The sequence below is a fragment of the Pseudophryne corroboree genome, chromosome 3 (assembly GCF_028390025.1).
Source record: "Pseudophryne corroboree isolate aPseCor3 chromosome 3, aPseCor3.hap2, whole genome shotgun sequence".
NCBI classification, from domain to species: domain Eukaryota; kingdom Metazoa; phylum Chordata; class Amphibia; order Anura; family Myobatrachidae; genus Pseudophryne; species Pseudophryne corroboree.
The window spans coordinates 322,009,629-322,036,333 of record NC_086446.1 but is presented as its reverse complement, the minus strand read 5'-3'; the positions used below and the strand labels follow the sequence as shown (position 1 = coordinate 322,036,333).

General features: G+C 46.7%; 1 protein-coding gene across 8 annotated transcripts in view; it reads right to left on the bottom strand.

Moving 5' to 3' along the window:
* Positions 1–26,705, bottom strand: part of KANSL1 (KAT8 regulatory NSL complex subunit 1) — a 214,454-nt gene that overhangs the window by 155,701 nt on the left and 32,048 nt on the right. For 6 of the 8 annotated variants that reach the window (XM_063959476.1, XM_063959484.1, XM_063959479.1 and 3 more), the window contains one exon: positions 8,214–9,205. In XM_063959476.1, the coding sequence (XP_063815546.1) occupies positions 8,214–9,109 (896 nt within the window). In that variant the 5' untranslated portion in view covers positions 9,110–9,205. Of the gene's footprint in view, positions 1–8,213; positions 9,206–13,454; positions 13,838–14,133; positions 14,156–26,705 lie in introns of those variants that run through there. The other 2 variants (XM_063959483.1, XM_063959481.1) reach the window with 2 other exon arrangements.

The following is a 26,705-nucleotide window of genomic DNA, read 5'->3' as shown; positions in this document are numbered from 1 at the left end:
GTGAACGGGGCTATGTTTCGCATAGCCCTGTAGGTCACGAGATGACGCAAACTTCTTTAGGCAGATGTTTTAATGCCAACAAAAAGTTCTGAAAAGAACTTAGCAGTACAGCAAGATGTTTACAGCAGAATGAAGATGGTACAATACAATTTTCATGGGGCAACTGCCCTCCTTTTATCCTACTCCAATACATACTACCACAGGGGGTAAGCCCGCCCTGTGGTTTACAACCAATCAATGTTTACCCATGGGCTGTGCATGCCTTGGTCACATGCACAGCTACCATTGTCCTCTATGGACAGTGGGGAGTGGTCACTCTCCTTTGACTGTCCCATCCTGGAGGATCAGGATACGACCCGATGCCGTTCAGTCTAGGCTGGGGGAAGTTTTCCCGCCTAAACTGACTTCCAGAAACCTGCCCGGGACCTAGCCCACTGTCTGCAGCCTGGATTCGGGCTCCAGAGCTGGGCAGCCTAGATCCCCAGTCAGGGTTACCTGGCCACTACGGGTGATCTCCATGGAGCTCCAGAAAACCACTCAGCTTTTTTCCCAAAGCTGAGCTTCTACTCTCTCTTCCAATGCCACTTTCAAGTGTAAGGCTGGAAGGGAAAGTATTCCGTTTTTGGGGTAAAGGTCTGGGAGAATCCATCAGCCTGCACAGCATGGATTCCCCCCTCCTGGGACACACAACCAAGTAAGTGCATTTAACCTTTAAATACATTACATTTACACACATGGCTGTTAAATACATACTGAGCCTGTGCCCTGCACGGGCTCCACATACCCAGACACTGCAGTGCCTCATAACACAATATATTTTTATATGTATTACATTTTAATACATTGTTTCGTTTTAATGTGCCCAGCGCTCAGCGCTGGGCTCTCTCAGTGCTGGAGGTATGGGGCTGGCTTCCCCCATCCTCGAGCCTGCCTGCCACTGGGGTCCAGGGAGCTGGCTCTCCCTGTCCCCCCAGTGTGGCACTCATTCACTGGCTTCGCCGCGCATCCCCCTTATCGGTAGCCCGGCTGCTCAGGACGCTTGTCCCAGCCGCCGTGGCTCTGTGCCCTTTGCAGCGCTGACGTGCCGGGAGCATAGCTCCCGGACCCCAGCGCTCACCAGCCTGATCATCTCCACGCCTCTAGGGAGCCGGCTAGCCCGGTCCCCCATGAGCGGCGCTGAACTATGTGGCCTCGCCGCAGCGTCCAGCGGTGATACGGGCTGCGGCGCACCCCCCCTGCCGCCCAGCAGCCCGGGACGTTCGTCGCTGCTGCGGCGGCTGGCCACCTCCGCTGGTGCTGAGGCGCCGGGAGCAGAGCTCCCGGCCCCCAGCAGAGGTAACCACAGAGTGCGCTGCAGTGGGAGCTGAGCTCCCAGCTGCAGTGGGAGCTGAGCTCCCAGCCGCAGCGGCTCCCCCTACTCCCCCCGGCACGCACACACAGGTCAGTGCGCCGGGGGGCTTTGCTCACTGCCGACGGGAGCAGAGCTCCCGGACCCGGCGGTCAGCGGCGCACTCCGATCGCTGCAGCGGGTGCTGATCTCCCGGCTGCAGCGGTTCCCCTCTCCCCCGGCGCGCGCACACTGCTCAGTGCGCCAGGGGCTGCCCTTACTGCCGCTGGAGAGGTCCGGGACTGCGGCACACATTAAAAATAAATTTTTTAAGCATTTATAAACACACGGCGCCTAGCTCCCATTACATTTAAAATTGGCGCCAAGCGCCCAGTGTCCCTATAATGGCCCCGGGCACTGAGGGATAACCCCTTCAGTGCCGCGGCCGCCATTAACCATGTGGGTGGTCCGGCCACACGGGTGTACTACGGTATGCTGGTGCTAAGATCCAGACCGCTGGCATATCAAGTGCCACCCCAATAAACATCTTGCCTTAAGACTCCTGCATTTGCCTGTATCCTGTGACTACCAAAGAAGCGCCAAATGCTACTCATATCTCCGGTTGTCCTGGATTGAGCAGTCTCCAAGCTGAAACCCTATGTGTGACACCAAGTGTAAACCAGCCCACAGTTAAAAGCACCAGCAGGAATTATCAAACACTTCCCAGTAAGCAGGGGGGGGGGGGGGGGGAGGAGGAGGAAGTTTACAGGCTTTTATTTTATTTTTTTTAAGCTTTATTTTTTTGGTTGAAACTGTTTTTTTTGGGGGGGGGGGGTAAAACAATTTATTTTTATTTTGCATTAACGTTTTAATGAAAAAGAAAACGTAATCCTGTTTGTTATAATACTGTGAAACATTGCTATGTATTAGAAACCTTGATCAACCATGTCAATGCTTTCTAACCTTAACAATCCAAAGTTATTAGGGTTTGATATGATTTATTTGAAATCTTTCAATAAAACCAATTTTAGACTAAATATAATTATAACATGCAAAAGTACTTCTCAGGGCAATGCACAAACACCTAAAAAAAAAAAAAAAGGAGTTAAGCATTAGCACTGGATAGGTCACTGGCATTAAACATTTTGAATAAAAACACTAGTTTATATGCCATTACAGTTCCCAGTCTGTTTCAAAGCTTTGAATGAACTAAACCAATAGAAAAAAATATTTTTACACTAGCTGAAGATGACTGAGCAGTCAGAAGTTGGGGGAGAAGCTTGATTCTAGGCAGATTTAGCACCTCTCTTATCTGATTCACCTCCCTATATCTTTGGAGAGTGTGTGTGTGTGTGTGTGTGTGTGTGTGTGTGTGTGTGTGTGTGTGTGTGTGTGTGTGTGTGTGTGTGTGTGTGTGTGAGATTTACACTGCATTGGTTCAGCTTACTTAGATGAAGAGCACAAGCAACAAGAATGTGGAATAATACCATGGATTCCCATACAATAGGCTTTTTGTAAGAAGTCATGGTGTTGTGCCTGTAGTCAGAGCACATTAAACCATTCGGTTTAAACCAAGATGGTTAAGACCAGCAAACGCTGCCAGTAAGTGATGCAATAGCGTGTCCACACATACCCAGAAGTAGTTTGTTCCAAGTACCAGTGGTAGGAGCCTGGGAGAAGCGGTTATAGGTGTCACTGCCTGGTGGTGGCAGCAAGTTATACCACTTTCATGGTTTTGTTTTTTTCCCCTACAGTATTGCAGTGTATGGTTATCAGAGTGAAACTGGTTATATCTGGTGAAGTGCACTCCCTGCTGTGATATATTGGTATTAGAAGTTACCAGATAAACATCTGTCAATGGGGTCAATTAAATTCACTGACAGTTGAATAGCGCCGAGAGTTAGCTCCCGGCGCTATTCAATACAGCGTCAAGTGACCCTCAATTGTCAGGAATTCTTCTCTCACCCCCGGGGGGATGAGAGAAGAAATCCGACAAAAGTGCTGACGGGAATCAGCATCGCGGCGTGGAGTTAAGTCGGAGAATGCCCGTTCTCCCGACAATTCAACCTGTTAAGTCCGCGAGAATGGGCATTCGCCGACTTAACTTGAGCTGAATTGAATAGCGACGGGAGCTAACTCCAGGCGCTATTCAACTGTCAGTGAATTGAATCGACCCCAATGACAGATGTTTATCTGGTAACTTCTAATACCAATATATCACAGCAGGGAGTGCACTTCACCAGATATAACCAGTTTCACTCTGATAACAATACACTGCAATACTGTAGGGGAAAAAAACAAAACCATGAAAGTGGTATACAAAACTAGAATCAGGCGTATGGACAAACACACATCTAACAAGATCACCTAGACTTGAGGAATGATTGTTTCGCCCTTACAGCAATGGCAGAGTTAACACTCCCACACCCAGGAATTCTAAGAATGCCACGGAATCTAGGGATATTACTGGCTGGCAAGGAGACGCAGGTTACCATGGCAGTAATGCCCACCTCTCAGGGACACAATGGGCACAAGTGAAAATGCAGAGAACGGAGACATAATTGTACTGAATGCAGCATATCCATAAAACAGCTGGAAATATATTGCACATGAAATCGCTAAGTACGGTTAAAGTTGTCAAGCTCTTTGCACGGCTAGCCATTTTAGATTGAAAGGAGCAAGAATGTGCAGACACTGTATAGAATAACAATAATTTTCCAGTAATGGAGCAATCTCCCAGCCCAGAGAGGTCTACCAATTATATAAGCATTTACAGGACAAATTCACAAGCAATTTTGCAGAGGTTACAAGACTACAGCCAACAAAAGCTGCGCTAAAAAACTTTTAATTGAAGATCACATTTGCTGTAATGGTTTCTTATGTCATCTGCCCTCAAGAAATACTAATAAGAACAATAAAAGATGAGCAATCAAGACCACACACCATGTATGAGCAATGTAAGGCACCTCAGCCATGGCCGAATTACAAGCACTGGCATGCCCCCTACAAGCCCGATACTGGTAACCCAAGACACCGTACTCGCTGAGAATAAAAGCAGATCTAATACAGTAGTAGAAAGAAAAAAGTAATTGTAGGTTATTAGCTGCATATTTATGCACCATTATCAGAGCATTGAAAAAATTAAGTATTCTTGTCTATCTAGTTAGTATATGGATCAGCAAAGAATGTCCGTATTCACGGATGTAAAAAAAATAAAAGAACATAGTCAATCCCCACCTAACACAAGTAAAAGCGATAGTAGTGGCTGAGACAACTGCACTGAATAAATACACATTCAATGAAAAGTGAAAGTAACAGCTAAAATACATGCAGTCCCAGAACTAAAGATCTGGAATGAGGTCTCCATCATACCACAGCTGTAGTATTCTGAAGTCAGGAAGACAGACAGAGAGGATTGCAGGATCTTTTACAGAGCCAAGGGAGGTCCGTAACCATTTTATCCAATAGCAAAAACACCCAAACGTTATGAACTGGAAGTAATGCTTAAGCCAAGAAGTCTTTGGGTGAGGTATATTTTGCGGGCAATCATGGCGATGCTGACGAAATGTCAACAGGATTAGACTGTCGATAAAATGTCCCTGGTGGCCTACTGGTGACTTACCTGGTAAAGCAAGTCTGGCAGCTCTAGTTACATCTTCTGGGTCCATTGGTGACATCAGGTTGACTTCAGGAGGACCCTGTGCAGCTTCAGGTACAAAGTATGACTAATCCTAACCCTCCTGCTAGTGCCTAACCCTCTATCTCGTAGCTCAAGCCTAATCCTCCACTTCTCTTATTCTAAAATGTCAGCATGCTGCATGTGCAGACGTGTTCAATGTCAACATTTCAACAATACAGACATTGTAACTGGCAACATTGTGACTAGATCCCAGTCTTTTAACATAAAAAATATTTATACAGTAGAAACATTCCAGTTATTCACAGATGCTAACAATCTAATTTCCCTACCACATAGAGTCAAGCTCACCAGTCCACTAACAGATCAGTTTGAATTGTGTCTGTGGGAGGAAAGCTACTTTTGCCATAGTTCTATTTGCGACTTTACACTGATACTAGTAAAAGTCCTTGCCCTGGTGTAAAAGCATGTGTGTTAATGTATAAGGACCGAGCAGCCCACTTTGTGCGTCTTTACATGCAACAATCTCGCATGACACGTCTTTAGATGCTACAATCGGATGCACCATCGAAACTTGCTCCTCCCCATGCTAGTATGGCCTCCAATGTAAGAGTCTAAGTTCACAACCAGTTATGTCACGTGCGTGTAACACTCCAGCAACATGCTGTCAGATCGTACATCTCCGTGCCTCCGCATAGCCTTCTCACCAGTGACTGCCTAGGAATGCCCAATACCGTTCAGAGAGTGCATCTCAATCGCTACTGTGCCTCTATGCATAAAAACTTTGGGTCACATGCGCTGTGTGATTTACTAGTAACAAGATGCCTGCACATTGACCATTTGAGCAAATATCACCAATGTGTGCGACTCCGATTCCTACCCATAGCATAGTAGTAGCCAAAGGAGTTAGTCCTGAGTAACACTCACACAGGAGTAAAGAAATTTGACAGAAGTACTTAAAAAAATATTATATATATATATATATATATATATATTATAAAAATAAATAATAAAAAATAAAATAAAAAAGGAGTGAAGTGCAATGTATTGGTCTGAGACACTCTATTTACATGTTCTAATCTAGACTAACAAGGAAGTGCCCTCTGAAAAGTAACCAAGCACTGGAAGTGTTTACCACACAATCAGGCCCCTAGTTTATCTTTCTAGTGTTGAACCTATTGCAGCTCTTTTTGGGATAGGCACTTCAACATCATTATTGTTTATTATTAGTTTCTCACATGGCAACGAACTTACCCAAAATGGGTATAAACGCATTTTGTTTATTACAATTGCAAGAAAGTGAGCAAATGTGTATTATTTTCTTCTAAACTACCACATTATGGTACATTGGCATTAATTAATCTATACAAAAAATCAGGGTTTCATAATAAACTCTAAATTTTTTCTCTTTTTTCTCATTTGCAGGAAAGGCGTAAGATGTGTTGGAATACAGCAGCCCAAGAAGACATTTTAAAAAATAGATGACAGCATCTAATGAGGGCACCCACTGTATTTATTGATGCCAGGATGTGGAAGACCTGGGCACTAGAGCCACCCTATTTCTGTACTACATAACGCATTACGTAGGGTGGGTGGGGTGTTATCTGGTGATCAGTTAAAAAAAAAAAAAAAAAAAAAAAACACTAAATTGTATGAAAGAGGGGAATGCCACCTTTCAAGTGATGGTGTCCCGAAAGTATAGGTGCCAGGATGAGGTACAGTATACACATTAAAGAGTCCTCCCACATCTGCCAGCACTCCTGGTAGTTATGCAGTGGCAGGCTTATAGTGTCGGCTGCACAACGGTGAGCAGCAGACAATAACCACATTATTTGAAAGTGAGGATACTCCTCTATAAAATAATGGTGTCCCCGGGTGTTTTTTCCTGCCTCATCCGCAGACTTCAGAATGATTTCTGCAGTACCGGGGTGTTCTCTATATAAACCAAGGCTCCCATCTTTATTGTGCAATGCAGTTCGAAACAGTATACTGATCAGTAACTGTCTGCCAGGATAAAAGTTAGTTATGGTGTCCATTAATAGGTCCACTGACAGGAAGTATACTTTGCAGAAGAAATAGTCTGCCCCGCATAATAAGTTACAATACATTCTTAAAAGTTATTCATTATATATATATATATATATATATATATATATATATATATATATATATATATATATATATATATATATATATATATATATATTTGTGAATAATAATTGTACTGCTTTATAGAGGTCACTTGTATTATGTTACTAGTTACCAGCCCATCAAAATGACTTAACGCAACAGTAATGTCAGCGCCGGCGGCTGTACGTGTCCAAATGGAGTAACACTTGAACGGCTTCGCCGGGCGCCAACTAGTGGACACCGGCACTCAAAATACTTTAAATTCCCTCCATAGAGGTGAGGAGCAGCGTTAGCCTCATCATATAGGACAGTAGTACTTTAAGGTCTAAATTTACATAGCAGCTTTGGTATGATTTCAGATTTCTCATCACACAGATTTCTTTGCTAGAAATTAGTACTGTTCCCGAAAACATCAAGTGCAACAATATACATAGGGGTGTAATCAATTGTGTGAAAAGTCAGTCGGGTGTCTGGTTTTTCCTATCTAATAGACAGGAAAAAACAGACACCCAAAAACAACTGAATTCTCCCTATATTGTCATTATACCAGGAAAAGGAGAAAACCCACAAAAAAAAGAAAAAAAAAAGTTAATGATACACAGGGGTCAATTCTATTCGGCAACTAAAGAATAGCGCCGGGAATTAGCTCCCGACGCTATTCAATTCAGCTAAAGTTAAGTCGGCGATGTCCCGTTCTCGCCGACTTAACAGGTAGTTTTGTCGGGAGAACGGGCATTCTCCGACTTAACTACCCGGCGCGAGGCTGATTCCCGACAGAATCAGCCTCGCGCCGGCCGCGAGGCAGCACTTTTGTCGGGTTTCTTCTCTCATCCCCCGGGGATGAGAGAAGAATTCCCGACAATTGCGGGCAACTAGTAGCAGAATTGAATAGCGTCGGGAGCTAATTCCCGGCGCTATTCTTTAGTTGCCGAATAGAATTGACCCCATAGTGTCCTTAATCTTGGCTACATTGCTAGGCAATCTATCACTAGCAGTACAAAACCACTACTGCACACAATTCTGTTAGCACAAATATTTTTTTCCATGCAAAATATCAATTTGGCTCATTTTTCTAGTGCATCCTGCTACCCACATTACGAAGAAAGGTGTAGTACTCACAGCGGCACGTGGCTCTGCTGGGTGTCCACCTGTCTAAGCTCCTCCTCTTCAACATCAGAGTCCCCTCCTGAGCTACTTTCTGTGGCATCAGAGTCAAATCCCCGCTCACATGTCCGGAGAATAGCAGTGCCCGAGCAGCTTAGTCTCTCTAGTTCAGCAGCTGCTCCTTTCAAAAAGGCATCTGAGCTGCCACTTCCTGCTTCACCTCTGCGCTGGGCATCAGCTTTACGTGTCACCACAGTCAATCGAGTGCGTGGAGTCTCTGGGCTACGGCCAAAGGCAGCACCAACTAGGCCGCCTAACTGTTGATGAAAATGGCGCTCAACCTGCTTTGCCTGGACTAGCTGAAGCCTTTTTTGGATCGATCGAGCCCTCTTTTCCATCTCCCCATGACGCCGTAACAATGCCTTCAAACGTGCATCAGAACCATGCTCTACACAAGAGCCCTTCTGTTCATTTTCCTCAGCAGGAGACCCTGGAGGAACAACGGGGGCTTTCACCCAAGGTTCCAATGCAGGAATGGCCAGGCTTGGGGGCTTGTCCACAGCTGGCTTTGCAGGTCTTTTGGCCAGCCCATTTAGAGGTCCACCTTGGCCCCCTCTTCCCGAATTGGTGATTCCTCTCAGCTCCTCCAGGTTGAACTCCAAAATGGAGGAACGCCCCCGACACAGTGACTGAGACAAGATGGACCGGGGAGTGAACACTCCAGCCAGTTTCAGTTGTTCCTTCCCGTGTGACCCACTGTAGCTTGTTACCAGGTCTGGCGGGGCAGGCGGAGGAAGACAGCCGCCGTTGGTCTCACCAAGGGGGAGGGAGGAAGATGGGGGCGCCAGCTTGAAGTGCAGGTTGCGGGCGTCAGGGGCAGGGTCAGTGAGAGCAGGTGCCATCGCAGCCATTCAGCACGGGGAAGAGGGCAGGGGAAGGGGATGTTTCCCCAATAGGGGGGGCTGAAGTTGGCCACACTGTCCCCGGGCAACTCCAAGTCGAGACACCTGGAGTGAAAGAGAAATGAATGAGAAATGAGCAGATAAATAACATTCTTATGTCCAGGAAAGATCATGCAGTTAACCATTATATGCATTAATAGCACAAATACATGAACATAAGTGCTTAGCTGATATATGAACCTCTTGAATAATTGTAATTTTGCTTTTCTATTCAATTTGGGAGATTCAATTCTTAAGCAGGAATTTAGTGCATGAGAGCTATTCAATTACTTCCCGTGGAGGCTACTGTTTCCTGCTGCAGCACACAGCATAAGTGCAAGCAGAAGTCAGCAGTAAGTGCAGCCCCAAGCCTAGTCACCGGAAGTAAATGAATAACTCCATGGCACTTAGCCCAGAAGCTCACTGAGAATAAAAATAATAATATAACAACCAGACAAGGCTCCTGATCAATGTTTCACCATTTACAGGTGAATATATTACTTCAATTAAGTGCTCCCCATACTCTCTGGAACAGATAGACACATAAAATGCAGTTGTGGTTTTGGGAAAGAAGGTGTGTGTGGAAGGGGGGGGGGGGGGGGGGGTTTGGTATACAGAAGGTGCACCTTTTGCTCTGTCAAAGATCTGTGTATAGACAGTGACAGGTCTGCAAAGGAAAAGGTAAGCAGGGTGTGTGAGAAAAAACAAACAGCATGGCCGCCACACAGAAATTAGTGACTAGACATAAAACACACACTTCCTGTGAAACAAAGTAATCAGTAGCAAAGTAGTAAATTCTGCAGCAGAATGAGAATGGTTTCCAACCTAAGCATCACCAATAACCACCCAACAAACAAGCAACTTAACTACCGCCAACCTAAATGAACGTACACAATAGAGAGTAAACTTAAAGCCATGCCTTTAAGTGACTAGCTACTATTTAAATAACTCCCAATTGGATACTTGTTTCATTAGTAATATGACAAGTTTAGCTGGGAACTTATTCTCAAACATAACGGAACATGGCAGCCTTTAAATATCCTTGATTCTGAACATACATTTTGGAATAATGGTCTGCTCAAATAGTCATATCGCTTCATTATTATTATTGTCATTTATTTATATTGCACCACTAGGGATCCGCAGCGCCCAGAAACAGAGTACATAAACAAATAAGCAAAACAAGAAAAAAAAGTGACTTACAGTGCAAGGCAATATAGGACAAGTACAAGGTATATACTATAAACATAGATGCATCAGCAGACAACACTTAAATAAGAATTAGGGTGGAAGAAAACCAAGGGATCTGGTGCCGTTGAAGGGAGTACGGAGTAGGAGATAGCTTAAGTAAGAGAAGGAAAGGCACGAGGGAAGAGGGCCCTGTGCGTGAGAGCTTACAGTCTAACAGTATTTTCTTTAAGTAATACCGCTGAAAAATCAGATGCAGGAAATGGCAAGGTGAAATTGGGGGGCTGTAAATGTTGTATGCTTGGTATAAATAATATATCACGTTACCACCAGAGCCATCCATTTAAAGCAGGGGTGGGGAACCGCAGGCCCGCAAAGCCACTTGATCCGGCCCTCGCAGGCTCACCTAACCAAGGGAGATGCCGGGCGCCCGCTGAGATTTTGTTACTAACGGGCATCCGGCTTCTTCCCCTCAGCAGCAGCCGGAGGCAGGAGCTCACTCCTGAGCTCCGGCGTCCGGCAGTGTGCCTGTGTGGTGCTATGGGAGAGATGTCATGAAGTCTCTTCCATAGTTCTGAGGAGCGGGCAGCCAGGCAGAGGGAAAGGGTCCGGAAGCAGCAGCGGGGCTGGTGAGTATTGTGTTTTTTCTCTCAGAGAGAGAGAGAGAGAGAGAGAGAGAGAGAGAGAGAGAGAGAGAGAGAGAGAGAGAGAGAGAGAGAGAGAGAGAGAGAGAGTGTGTGTGTGTGTGTGTGTGTGTGAGTGACGCTACTAGTAGCGACGCTACTAGGGGTCATATCTAATGGGGCAGGCTCATTTTTCAGTTGATCATTTTTGTATGGCCCCCGAAGGATTTTATAAATATCCAAATAGCCCTTGGTAGAAAAAAGGTTCCCCACCCCTGATTTAAAGTGTCAGAATTAACTTGCACATAAGGAAAACAGATACCTGTACAAAGACAACTCATAAGCAATTACATCTCTCCATTAATATTTTGACGAGCTAAAATTAATTATTTTTTTAAAACGGAAAATTAATTGGCAAATTATAAACTTTTTTTTTTTTACGGCGTTAACATTATTAACAAATACTAGATATACAAATCTCCAAAAAGGGTCTGGAAGGGCGATTTTTACATTAAAAAGTTGTAATTTCTACTACTACATTCACAGTGGAATTTGAGGTTTCCAATTATTATCCAGTATAAGGAATAGACAGGGTATAGGCCTTATATTCCTTAGCAATGTATGACAGAGAAATAAGGGACACCCATTGCTAGCACCACATGAACACAATCAGAGACAAAGGGAGTCACTCGTTACAACTCACAATCTAAAAAGAAAATGGAATGTGACCAAGAGGGCAAGGCAAGATTTGGCAGTTCAGCACTTAACATAGAAGAGGAAAAGGAGAGTCATTAGAGAAGTAAGTGTTAATGCACCACATATGAAAGCAGAATCAAAATATTGTTGAGCAAAGGTTGGCCACACTGCCAGCAAAAAACTAGCTACACACAAACACTGTAGTTTGTTTTTTTTTTTTTTTTTTTTTTTGGGGGGGGGGGGGGGGGACATTGGTCACATTACTTAAATGTAAAATTATTTCAGTTAAGAGGCGAGACAAGTACTACATGAAACTTACGGGAGGCACATGGAAAGCAGAGCAAAATATAAAGGTAACAGGGAGCGTGAGTAACAGGGTGAATCAGTGATGCATCAAAGGAAGAGGGAGGTGGGGTAGGGAGGAGGTGCTGCTCACAAGGAAAAGGTTTTTAGGCAAGACTCTTATGTAGGAAAGCAACCCAAGGCAGTATGTACAACTGCTGAGCTCTTGCAAACCCAGGTGGATCTGAGGGCAAGTAACAGAGCCATTAGAGTGCAGGAAACAAGAAAAGCGATAGTAGGGATATGTTCACACCTGCGATTGCAATAGGTGTTCTTTTTTTTGGGGGGGGGGGGGAAGGTGGGTTAAATACACGTTAAAAAGTATATTAAAAAAAAAACATTTATACGGTCAGAAGGATTTACAAGTGTCAATTTTTTATTTGTTTTTCAAAGTGTGCTGACAAAACAGGAAGTTGCTATCTTGTTCAAGCCAAAACGCATGAGGAAACCCATCTTATTACGTTTACAATGCACTGCCATTGAGAAGAATGTGGAGTTTTCTACTGCATTGACATGCGTCAGATGCACTGAAACTGGATCAAGGAATAATTATGCACGGCCTCATTTGGTACTGTGATTTTTATTTTCACAGCCGTACTTCTCGCACAAATTGAATGTGTGTACATCTCCTGAGGAGAGGTCAGGAACAAGTGAAAAACGGATTGTTGAATAAAGCAAGAGCAACGGAGGGAATGAAAGCATCAGCGAAGCACACAAAGGAGCGAAAAGGAGAAAAAGGTGGGTGGGAGGCAGAGCTGAGCGATATGCAGATGAGATAACGCAAGAAAAGTGTGTTCATCATTAGGAAGGAAGACTTAAAAGTATGGAATTGTACAGATCCAGAAAATTAAGTTCAAGGTCTGCGGGGAGTGGTAAGCGAGATGGAGCCAGCAGTTAGTACAGCCAGAGATCAACATAGGTAACAAAGAATTAAATAGAAGGGGTGAGAGTCTGGTTGTAGGCAAATAAAACCAGGGGCTTTACAAAGCAAAGTGCGGTTAATGCAGATTACAAACAGGAGAGCATAGGAGGCAACACGGCATCTTGGCAAAGCATTATAAACCAGCAACAATCAACAACAAGCAGGGAAGACACAGACTCCAATATACTGTAGGTCTGTGTGAAACTAGAGGCAGCTATAGGCGCCTGTTACTACCCACACTTCCATCTGTCACATGACAGATCACACATTATAAATATAAACAGTGATGAAATCTACATTTACATCTAGCTCACTGCACAAAATGCAGCAGGCACACTACTACAGAAACACAACAAATTGTCCTACAAGGGCCCCCTCCCCCCTGATCCTTAATGCAGGAACAGGGCGGTGGCAGCAAAAGGGTTACTGAAGGTAAGCACGGAGTACAACAGCCATTTAGGAGACCTTTAATGAGGGCATTTAACTCAAACGCCGTGCCGGGAAGGGGTTAAAGGTGGAGATAGAAGAATAAAAGGAGACTTACACAGGATGCAGCTGCCTCCGTGCCCCCCCAGGGGGGAAAGCGAGTGTCCAGTACACGGGGGGGTAAAGGAGCCCCCTCCAGGATTCAGCTCGTCAGATTCACCTCCTGCCCCCAGTGGGCTCGCAATCCACAGAACAACCCCCCCCCCCCCCTGTGGGGGGGCAATAAAAAGATCGGGGGCAATAAAAACGTGGTGTGGCGTGATAAAGAGTTTCAAGAGCAGAATCCGCCAACCCCCCGTAGAAAAGCAATGTGAGACGGTGCCCTCCTCACGTGATTGGGATGGAGCAGAATATGGAGGGCTGCAGTCACCCCCCCGGATCTAGCACTGGATCCTGGAGAGGAGAGGGGCAAAATGGCGCCGTCAGAGACGGACGGAGAGGAAGACTGCGAGGGAGGGGGAGGTGGAGGAGGAGACTCTGATAGATCGGGAGGAGGAGGGGAGTAATGACACCACGGGCGGCTGCTCCCAAGCTCTACCTAGCGGCCTGACTAAGGAACTACTGCTGCTGCTGACAAACGTTCGAATCTGTACACAGAGGCTCCATTGCCATGCTGTCAGGCAACCGTCTCTGCATTCTATTATTACTTACAGAAAGTTACATACAAAATACATCGCGGTGCTCTGCAAATAAATGTACATTAAAGTAGGTAAAAAAACCAAAACAGCCATACTCACAGGTAAAGAAACAAAACCTCACTGACTAGAGCTTAGATATAAAAGTACAAGGCATGCAAGTCCAAACGTGCAAAAATAATACCACACAGCTCTAACGCAGAGGCTGGGCTGCCATACAACCCCCTTTTCAGACATCCTTCGGGTTTTGTGTATATTTGTGTCTCCCTTTAGAATCCCGACTTCTGAGAGTCCCCCAGACATACTCCTGTATTTGGCACCTTGAGAGGAAGCATGGGGTGGATTTTATGGATGGTGCAAAGTTCATTCCAGTGCAGTGCCTTGCTATCATGTGTGACCTAAATGTGGGCTGTACAGGCACCACACCATTAAGTGGACCTCGGGACAATAAGCCAATTAATGAGAAAGTGACCCATCATCAGCGACATAACCAAAGATAGTTTCTTTTGGTTCCCCCACCCTTTAGTCAGTTCACCTATTCCAAGGAATGGTTTCAACTCAAATGTCTGCCTCACCTGTACTTCTATCTGGTAATCTGTCCATACAAACACAGCACCTGTTACTGGGTCCAAGCACAGATGGTACATCTTGTTGAACTGCATGTTTCTCCACTCCCATCAACAAATGATAAATACCTTTAATAGGTATAATCAGGATTGCAGGTCAGATTTGCCCACAAGAGGTTTGTGTCCAGTTTGGTCTAAGCTCACTCTTATGGGCCCTACACACTGGCCGACATGACTGCACGATATGAACAATCTCGTTCATTAATGAACAAGATAACGTTCATATCGTGCAGTGTGGTGGCTCCAGCGATGAACGATGCGTGGCCCCGCGCTCGTTCATCGCTGGTCTCTCGTCGGCTGTACATGCAGGCCAATATGGACGAGATCGTCCATATTTGCCTGCACTTCAATGCAGCCGGGTGACGGGGCCCCCGTCACTGCGCCTCCGCGTCGCCCGTATCCGCCGTCGGGCAGCTCGGCGGCGGATCGGCCAGTGTGTAGGGCCTATAAGGGTACACACACACCTATGTATTTCCGCTAACACTGAAAAGCAAACACTGTACACATTTACAATGTGCTTCAACTTGGCTTCCTGCAGTAAACGCGGTATCCGGACTCTGGGTCGACACACATTAAGTCGACAGTGAGCAGGTCGACACAGGAAATAGGTTGGCACGGCCATTAGGTCGACGTGAACAAGGTCGACATGTAAAAAGGTTGACATGCGTTTTTCACTTTTTTCCAGTTTTTTTTTTTTTTTTTTTACTATTTCATACTTTACGATCCACGTGGACTACAATTGGGAACAGTAACCTGTGCCGAGCACAGCAGTAGCGGAGTGAGGTACCTTGCCCGAAGCATGGCGAGCTAATCGAGGGGACACGGTGCACTAATTGGGTTTCCCAGTCACTTTATGAAGAAAACACCACCAAAAAAACATTTAAAAAAAACCTCATGTCGACCTTTTTCCATGTCAACTTAATGGCCGCATCGACCTACTCACTTTTGACCAATGGGTGTCGACCTACACACTGTCGGCCCCGCGTCCCATACCTAGTAAACGCAATCAACAATTTGTAATTCCAAATCACGGAAACCCCCTTCTATTGATCAGGTGTCATTTACTACAGGGAAAAAATAATAATGCATGTAAAACGGCATATATATGTATAGACACATATCTATCTATCTCAGTGACGTGCAGTGAGGTGGAGACTCTCCCGTCATACTAACGTACATGCCAGAGTTTTGACTACATAAAGTATATGAAAAATACAAAGAATATAATAGGATTTTAGTACCTACCGGTAAATCCTTTTCTCCTAGTTCGTAGAGGATGCTGGGGACTCCAAAAGGACCATGGGGTATAGACGGATCCGCAGCAGCTCAGGCACACTATAAAGACTTAAACTGGGTGTGTTCTGGCTCCTCCCTCTATGCCCCTCCTCCAGACCTCAGTTAGACTTTGTGCCCAGGAGTGAATGGACACACACTAGGGGAGCTCTACCGAGTTTCTCAGGAGAGACGGACATTTCGAGGAAAGAATTTATAATTTAAACATAGTGAGTGTTATAACAGCTCACACCACGAACATACCGCCAGACATGGCTTTCAACAGAATACCAGCCCACGGTATGAAAAACATACAGCCATATGCTGAGAGAATATGTAACACAGCCTGTGTGTCAACCCAACCAATAATAAGAAACCACATGCCATGGCATGAACAATGTCAGTAATAACCTGACAGAGAAGAATCACCACCAAGTGCAACCAAAATCAATAACTGCAGACAGTACGCACTGGGACGGGCGTCCAGCATCCTCTACGGACTAGGAGAAAAGGATTTACCGGTAGGTACTAAAATCCTATTTTCTCTTACGTCCTAGAGGATGCTGGGGACTCCAAAAGGACCATGGGATCTAAACCAAAGCTCCAGAACGGGCAGGAGAGTGGGAACGACTCTGCGGCACCGATTGAGCAAAAATGAGGTCCCCATCAGCCAGGGTATCAAACTTGTAGAGCTTAACAAAGGTGTTTGAAACCCAAGCAAGTAGCCGCTCGGCAAAGTAAACCCGCCAAGACACCTCGAGCATCCGCCCAATAAGAGCCCACCTTCCTAGTAGAACGGGTCTCCCCCAACTTCGGTCACTGCAATCCAACCGTAGAACTAACACGCCGAATCGTATCACAGATCCAGCGTGTAACAGACTGCAGAGATGCAGGCGCCCCAAGCACGCTGGGAGCATACCGGAAAACCAGAGCCTCTGTTACCCCCAACTGAGCCCAACTGGCGACATAAATCTTCAAAGCCCTGACTACATCGAGAGACTTTGAATCAGCCAATGCCGAAGTTACCACAGGCATCAAAATAGGCAGATTTTTTGATAAACCCCGAAAACCCATTTCGGCAGAACTACTATCCGAGTTCTCAAATCGATCCATTTGGAAGATCAAACAGGGCTACAAATGGAGGTCGGATGTGCAGTACACCTTTCACGAAAATCCGAAGTTCCGGAAAGGTGGCCAATTCTTTTCTTTTTTTTTTTAAAGAAAATTTATAAGGCCAAAACTGCCCCGAAACCCCAATACGGTGGTAAGGCTTTGCCGTTACTTCATTTCTAGCCTGAAGAATTGTGGAAAGGATCTCACTGGGAATACCCATTCGGACTAGGATATGGCGTTCAACCGCCACGCCGTCCAATGCAGCCGCGGTAAGTCCTGATACACGCCCGGATCTTGATGTAACAGTTCCTCCCGTAGAGGAAGAGGCCAGGGATCTTATATGAACCAATCTTGAAGAACTGTATACCAAGCTCTCCTTGGATAGACCGGAACAATGAGGATCGCCGGAACCTCCGTTCTTCTTACGTTTATCACCTTCATCAGAAAGAAAGCGGAGGGGACACATATACCGACTGAAAACACCCAAGGTGTCACGAGGTCGTCCACTGCTATAGCTTGAGTGATCCCTGACCTGGAATCCTATTCCTGAGGTCTCTCGTTGAGGCGAGACGCCAACAAACCCAATTAAGACACTCTTCAAAGACTTGTCACTTCTGTGAAACTTCATGATGACGAAAGTCTTTCTCCCGGATGTAGAGCGCGTCGGTAGAGGAAATCTATTTCACCTTCGTTTACGTCCGGAACGCAGACTGCTAATATAACGTTCACCAGTCTTTCCACTCAGCGGCAAACTATTTCAGCTTCTGCCATTGCCACTTTGTTCCTTGTTCCGCCCTAGCGACTTACTTACGCCACTGCTGTCAAGTCGTCTGACAGAATTAACACGGGCAGATCGCGAAGAATATGTTCGTTGAAAACCGCTCTTAATTCAAGAAAGCTTATTGTAGACAAGCTTCGCAGCTTGACCTTTACCTCTGGAAATACTTCCTATGTAAGGACTGCTCTCCAGCCTCGGAGATCTGCATACATGGACACCAGGATCTAATCCTGGATCCTGAACCTTCGTCCCTCTAGGAGGTGAGAACTGAGCAGATCCCACAGGAGTGATATCCTGGTCATTAGAACTATATTCCGGTGCATGTGCCGCTGAGACCCGGACCACATTCCCAACAGGTCCCATGAAAACCACTCTGGCATTCAACCTGCTCACCGAAAAGGCCTCTTAGGCCGCACCCAACTTCTTCATCAACGGAACATATTGATGGAGTGGCACTACAAATCTGATCCGACTCAGGATCCTCAGACCTCTCTTCCACAGGAAAAACACAGAACCTCAACCGTTCAGTATCTACCCTGATACTACCTCCGAGATCTGCTCCGTTGGGAACAACAGCCCATCCCTGTGTTGACAATAGTCAGAGAAACGACGACATGTTTCTCGACCTCGCCTCAATCAGGCGAACATCTCAGTACAGAATAACAATGGTTCCTATTATTGAAAGAAAACCATCATACTACCATCACGCCAGAGAAATGGCCAAGACAATCCTGGCTATCCCTCCAGGTAATCTGAATGCGTAGAACAACGCACGTAAACTTTTTCCCTTTTTTCTTTTTCTTTTATATATCCGGGACAGGAAGACAAAGCCCTGAACCTGATGCACCCTTGATACGGCGTCCCGTACTACCTCCCCTTCCAGAGGGGAAACGGCAAAATCCATCAGAAAACCAGTGAGGGGAAACATCTGTACTCCAGAATGTCCCCCTTTGGATTCTATAAGTAACTCACCGGTCCTAGTCTATTCGTGTACTAACTGAAAGTAGTAACAGAGTCCTCACCGGAGCGGGTTCCCTCCACAAACTCTGCGACATGTGGTGTATGTGGTAGAAATAGATACGACATCCACATCTGCGAACCTAACAAGGCTGCAGAACTCTTACCTTTTCACCTTTCACAGGCTGTACAGAAAGGGAAAAAACAAAAAACTGTATTTAACAGATTAAAATGACTGCATCCCTCAAAAGAATGTGTCACCAACTGTTGCCAGGGAATCTAACTCCCGAAGTTAGACTTACCAGGAATATCCACCGAGATTGGCTGAACTGAGGCATCCCCCTTCCCAGGGAAAAACTCCAGTAACTCTCGGAGTCAGCCTCAGCAGTCCCCTGGCCACACTACCTGTATACATACGGCAGCCTGCCGCAAATTTATAGAGAGGATCCAGCATAAGGAACCTCCCTCTTTAGGGTAAATCTATTTTATGACTTACCGAACAAACACTCCCTCATGTGCCTGTAATGCAAAAAGCCCACAGCATAGAAAAATAATCATATCACTTAGCTTTCCTGTATACGATCCGTTGAGACAGGGCCCCGTGTCGACCAGTCATTGACTTTCACAATATTCCATCCGTGGCGGAAAAAGAATAACCCTTCGGAGTTCTGGAGAGGGTGTGAGTCACAGCCGACCTAGAGCTTTATCAACAGAGCGTCCAGCACATGAGAAGGAATACTATTACACCAGTATTCATCATAAATCATCATATGAATTTACATATTGTAATACACATATAGCCACATATCCTAAATATACATATAACACATATAATCGGATTGTCCCGAGGCTTCTGGTCCCCAGGGACATTAATGTGTTTTGAACGTGTATGACCATGTACTGAAAAGCCCCAGTTGTGGATCTACCAGGAAACATTATAGTCGACAGAAAACCCCAGTATTAGTCGACAGCAGGGATTAGTAACCAGGCAAAATTACCGTCTTGCGACCCCGAGGGGAGCAACGTACAACTGTATATACACCGGTATAAGTCAGATACACCATGTCCAGTTACCCCCGGTGACAACAGGTGGTGCCGACAGGGTCACCCACATACCATTGTGTCTCCCATATAATATTTACGTTTTATGTTGTAGCAAGAACCCACGTGCGTCGGCGATGCCGACAGTGAACCCCATAGGTGTTTATAACAGAACACTCACGCCTGTCGACACAAGTGTACTAAAATGGGTATATCTGACAGGGAGCACAAAAAGTACACACAAGAATGATTTCATGCTCATTCCTAACTCAACTAGTGTTATATATGTGTACATAACACTCAAACACTGTGCCCCCCCCCCCTTGTTTACATACTTCTTGGCGGGGACAGAGAGAAAATGGCGCTGACCCTGTATGTGTGAGGGCTAAGCCCCGCCCCCCTCGGCGCGCTATAGCCCCATTATAGTATATAGATACAGGTCTGTCACCGTATATAGTGTAAATACACTATATACCAAAAGGAAACTAATGCTGCTCAGGGCGCCCCGTACCCAAGCAAACCATTCAGCGTGTGGGAGCACCGGCGCGCAGCGCGCCCGCAGCTAGCAGATGGCGGGGGTATCGGCCGCGGCGTCCGGGGCATCGTATGGACCTTTGTTGTTCACCATGAAAACAGCCCACAGTAACTGCCTCCCAGGGCGCTCCCCCCCAACGCCCTGCACCCATGGAAGGCGGCGGCGCTGGAGAAATGGCGCGTAGTGCGCTATAACATGCTGGCGGGGGTCTGGGACACGGAGCCCCGGCACCTCAAATGCACTATATTACAGCACTTTAAAAACAAAACCTGTAACTTGCTGCCCAGGGCGCTCCCCCCCCCCCCCCCCCCCCCCCCCCCAGCGCCCTGCACCAGTGTAAGCCGGCGGCGGGGGATCAATGGCGCGCGGTAGTATGCCGGCGGGGGTATGAGACACGGTGCCAAGGTACCGCAAATGCTTTCACTGCCAGCCTTATCAAGAAAACAGTAACTTGCTGCCTAGGGCGCTCCCCCCCCAGCGCCTTGCACCCAGAGAGTGCTGTTGGTGTGTGGGAGCATGGAGCACAGCGCAACAGCTGTACCTCCGTTACTGAAGTCTTCTACCGTCACTGAAGTCTTCTGTTCTTCTGTATACTCACCCGGCTTCTTTCTTCTGGCTTCTGTGAGGGGGGGTGACGGCGCGGCTCCGGGAACAAGCAGCTAGGCGAACCAAGTGATCGAACCCTCTGGAGCTAATGGTGTCCAGTAGCCGAGAAGCAGAGCCCTTGAACTAAGAAGAAGTAGGTCTGCTTCTCTCCCCTCACTCCCACGCTGCAGGGAGCCTGTAGCCAGCAGGTCTACCTGAAAATAAAAAACCTAACAAAGTCTTTTAGAGAAACTCAGTAGAGCTCCCCTAGTGTGTGTCCATTCACTCCTGGGCACAAAGTCTAACTGAGGTCTGGAGGAGGGGCATAGAGGGAGGAGCCAGTTCACACCCAGTTTAAAGTCTTTATAGTGTGCCCAAGCTCCTGCGGATCCGTCTATACCCCATGGTCCTTTTGGAGTCCCCAGCATCCTCTAGGACGTAAGAGAAATTAGAAATATCTTCTTTGTATTATTCTAAATTATTTTTATAGTCAAAACTCTGGCGTAAACAATCATCTTCCTACCTTGTGTGCACATCTCTGATCAAAACTCACTAAATTTCCAGCAGTATATACTGCTGCACCAGTATGTAATGCCCACATGAACCCGGCTCATACGGTGTGTAAATCTGTCCCTGACACTAGCCAGTGCCTCCCCAGTCATTTACCTCACCGCATGCCCCTATACCAACAGTCTATCACAGAAAGTACTGCACTCAGAGACTTAAAACAGTGAATCATAAATTATGTATTCCACGATCTACGTTTCGGGGTGCAACCCCCTTTGTCAAGTTCACACCAATGCAAAACTTGCTTTGATGTGATTTTAACAAAGGGGGTTGCAACCCAAAACATCGATCGTGGAATAATAAGAATTTACTTACCGATAATTCTATTTCTCATAGTCCGTAGTGGATGCTGGGGACTCCGAAAGGACCATGGGGAATAGCGGCTCCGCAGGAGACTGGGCACAAAAGTAAAAGCTTTAGGACTACCTGGTGTGCACTGGCCCCTCCCCCTATGACCCTCCTCCAAGCCTCAGTTAGGATACTGTGCCCGGACGAGCGTACACAATAAGGAAGGATTTTGAATCCCGGGTAAGACTCATACCAGCCACACCAATCACACCGTACAACTTGTGATCTGAACCCAGTTAACAGCATGATAACAGAGGAACCTCTGAAAAGATGGCTCACAACAATAATAACCCGATTTTTGTAACAATAATTATGTACAAGTATTGCAGACAATCCGCACTTGGGATGGGCGCCCAGCATCCACTACGGACTATGAGAAATAGAATTATCGGTAAGTAAATTCTTATTTTCTCTGACGTCCTAGTGGATGCTGGGGACTCCGAAAGGACCATGGGGATTATACCAAAGCTCCCAAACGGGCGGGAGAGTGCGGATGACTCTGCAGCACCGAATGAGAGAACTCCAGGTCCTCCTCAGCCAGGGTATCAAATTTGTAGAATTTAGCAAACGTGTTTGCCCCTGACCAAGTAGCTGCTCGGCAAAGTTGTAAAGCCGAGACCCCTCGGGCAGCCGCCCAAGATGAGCCCACTTTCCTTGTGGAATGGGCTTTTACAGATTTTGGCTGTGGCAGGCCTGCCACAGAATGTGCAAGCTGAATTGTACTACAAATCCAACGAGCAATAGTCTGCTTAGAAGCAGGAGCACCCAGCTTGTTGGGTGCATACAGGATAAACAGCGAGTCAGATTTTCTGACTCCAGCCGTCCTGGAAACATATTTTCAGGGCCCTGACTTTGTCCAGCAACTTGGAATCCTCCAAGTCCCTAGTAGCCGCAGGCACCACAATAGGCTGGTTTAAGTGAAATGCTGAAACCACCTTAGGGAGAAATTGAGGACGAGTCCTCAATTCTGCCCTGTCCGTATGAAAAATTAGGTAAGGGCTTTTATAGGATAAAGCCGCCAATTCTGAAACACGCCTGGCTGAAGCCAGGGCTAACAGCATTACCACTTTCCATGTGAGATATTTTAAGTCCACAGTGGTGAGTGGTTCAAACCAATGTGATTTTAGGAACCCCAAAACTACATTGAGATCCCAAGGTGCCACTGGAGGCACAAAAGGAGGCTGTATATGCAGTACTCCCTTGACAAACGTCTGAACTTCAGGAACTGAAGCTAGTTCTTTTTGAAAGAATATTGACAGGGCCGAAATTTGAACCTTAATGGACCCTAATTTTAGGCCCATAGACAGTCCTGTTTGCAGGAAATGCAGGAAAGGACCCAGTTGAAATTCCTCTGTAGGGGCCTTCCTGGCCTCACACCACGCAACATATTTACGCCAAATACGGTGATAATGTTGCACAGTTACATCCTTCCTGGCTTTGATCAGGGTAGGGATGACTTCATCCGGAATGCCTTTTTCCTTCAGGATCCGGCGTTCAACCGCCATGCCGTCAAACGCAGCCGCGGTAAGTCTTGGAACCGACATGGTCCCTGCTGGAGCAGGTCCTTTCTTAGAGGTAGAGGCCACGGGTCTTCCGTGAGCATCTCTTGAAGTTCCGGGTACCAAGTCCTTCTTGGCCAATCCGGAGCCACGAGTATAGTCCTTACTCCTCTCCTTCTTATGATTCTCAGTACCTTGGGTATGAGAGGCAGAGGAGGGAACACATACACTGACTGGTACACCCACGTTGTTACCAGAGCGTCCACAGCTATTGCCTGAGGGTCCCTTGACCTGGCGCAATATCTGTCCAGTTTTTTGTTGAGGCGGGACGCCATCATGTCCACCTTTGGTTTTTCCCAACGGTTCACAATCATGTGGAAGACTTCTGGGTGAAGTCCCCACTCCCCCGGGTGGAGGTCGTGTCTGCTGAGGAAGTCTGCTTCCCAGTTGTCCACTCCCGGAATGAACACTGCTGACAGTGCTATCACATGATTTTCCGCCCAGCGAAGAATCCTTGCAACTTCCGTCATTGACCTCCTGCTTCTTGTGCCGCCCTGTCTGTTTACGTGGGCGACTGCCGTGATGTTGTCCGACTGGATCAACACCGGCTGACCCTGAAGCAGAGGCCTTGCCTGACTTAGGGCATTGTAAATGGCCCTTAGTTCCAGGATATTTATGTGAAGAGACGTTTCCATGCTTGACCACAAGCCCTGGAAATTTCTTCCCTGTGTGACTGCTCCCCAGCCTCTCAGGCTGGCATCCGTGTTCACCAGGACCCAGTCCTGAATGCCGAATCTGCGGCCCTCTAGAAGATGAGCACTCTGTAACCACCACAGGAGAGACACCCTTGTCCTTGGAGACAGGGTTATCCGCTGATGCATTTGAAGATGCGATCCGGACCATTTGTCCAGCAGATCCCACTGAAAAGTTCTTGCGTGGAATCTGCCGAATGGAATCGCTTCGTAAGAAGCCACCATTTTTCCCAGGACCCTTGTGCATTGATGCACTGACACTTGGCCTGGTTTTAGGAGGTTCCTGACTAGGTCGGATAACTCCCTGGCTTTCTCCTCCGGGAGAAACACCTTTTTATGTACTGTGTCCAGAATCATCCCTAGGAACAGCAGACGTGTCGTCGGAATCAGCTGCGATTTTGGAATATTTAGAATCCATCCGTGCTGTCGTAGTACTACTTGAGATAGTGCTACTCCGACCTCTAACTGTTCTCTGGACCTTGCCCTTATCAGGAGATCGTCCAAGTAAGGGATAATTAAGACGCCTTTTCTTCGAAGAATCATCATCATTTCGGCCATTACCTTGGTAAAGACCCGGGGTGCCGTGGACAATCCAAACGGCAGCGTCTGAAACTGATAGTGACAGTTCTGTACCACAAACCTGAGGTACCCTTGGTGAGAAGGGCAAATTGGGACACGGAGGTAAGCATCCTTGATGTCCAGAGACACCATATAGTCCCCTTCTTCCAGGTTCGCTATCACTGCTCTGAGTGATTCCATCTTGAATTTGAACCTTTGTATGTAAGTGTTCAAGGATTTCAGATTTAAAATAGGTCTCACCGAGCCGTCCGGCTTCGGTACCACAAACAGCGTGGAATAATACCCCTTTCCCTGTTGTAGGAGGGGTACCTTGATTATCACCTGCTGGGAATACAGCTTGTGAATGGCTTCCAATACTGCCTCCCTGTCGGGGGGGAGACGTTGGTAAAGCAGACTTCAGGAACCGGCGAGGGGGAGACGTCTCGAATTCCAATTTGTACCCCTGAGATACTACCTGCAGGATCCAGGGGTCCACTTGCGAGTGAGCCCACTGCGCGCTGAAATTCTTGAGACGGGCCCCCACCGTGCCTTAGTCCGCTTGTAAGGCCCCAGCGTCATGCCGAGGACTTGGCAGAAGCGGGGGAGGGCTTCTGTTCTTGGGAAGAGGCTGTCTGCTGCAGTCTTTTTCCCCTTCCTCTGCCCCGGGGCAGATATGAGTGGCCTTTTGCCCGCTTGCCCTTATGGGGACGAAAGGACTGAGCCTGAAAAGACGGTGTCTTTTTCTGCTGAGAGGTGACCTGGGGTAAAAAGGTGGATTTCCCAGCCGTTGCCGTGGCCACCAGGTCCGATAGACCGACCCCAAATAACTCCTCCCCTTTATACAGCAATACTTCCATATGCCGTTTGGAATCCGCATCACCTGACCACTGTCGCGTCCATAACCCTCTTCTGGCAGAAATGGACAGCGCACTTACTCTTGATGCCAGAGTGCAAATATCCCTCTGTGCATCTCGCATATATAGAAATGCATCCTTTAAATGCTCTATAGTCAATAATATATTGTCCCTGTCCAGGGTATCAATATTTTCAGTCAGGGAATCCGACCAAGCCACCCCAGCACTGCACATCCAGGCTGAGGCGATAGCTGGTCGCAGTATAATACCAGTATGTGTGTATATACTTTTTAGGATATTTTCCAGCTTCCTATCAGCTGGTTCCTTGAGGGCGGCCGTATCAGGAGACGGTAACGCCACTTGTTTTGATAAGCGTGTGAGCGCCTTATCTACCCTAGGGGGTGTTTCCCAACGCGCCCTAACCTCTGGCGGGAAAGGGTATAATGCCAATAATTTTTTAGAAATTAGCAGTTTTTTATCGGGGGAAACCCACGCTTCATCACACACCTCATTTAATTCATCTGATTCAGGAAAAACTACGGGTAGTTTTTTCACACCCCACATAATACCCTTTTTTGTGGTACTTGTAGTATCAGAAATGTTCAAAACCTCCTTCATTGCCGTGATCATGTAACGTGTGGCCCTACTGGAAAATACGTTTGTTTCCTCACCGTCGACACTGGAGTCAGTGTCTGTGTCGACCATCTGAGGTAACGGGCGCTTTAGAGCCCCTGACTGTGTTTGAGACGCCTGTACAGGTATAAACTGATTTGCCGGCTGTCTCATGTCGTCAACAGTCTTTTGTAAAGTGCTGACACTATCACGTAATTCCTTCCATAAGACCATCCAGTCAGGTGTCGACTCCCTAGGGGGTGACATCACTAATACAGGCAATTGCTCCGCCTCCATACCATTTTCCTCCTCATACATGTCGACACAACGTACCGACACACAGCACACACACAGGGAATGCTCTGATAGAGGACAGGACCCCACTAGCCCTTTGGGGAGACAGAGGGAGAGTTTGCCAGCACACACCAGAGCGCTATATATATACAGGGATAACCTTATATAAGTGTTTCTCCCTGATATAGCTGCTGTATATATTTATCTGCCAAATTAGTGCCCCCCCCCCCTCTCTTGTTTTACCCTGTTTCTGTAGTGCAGGACTGCAGGGGAGAGTCAGGGA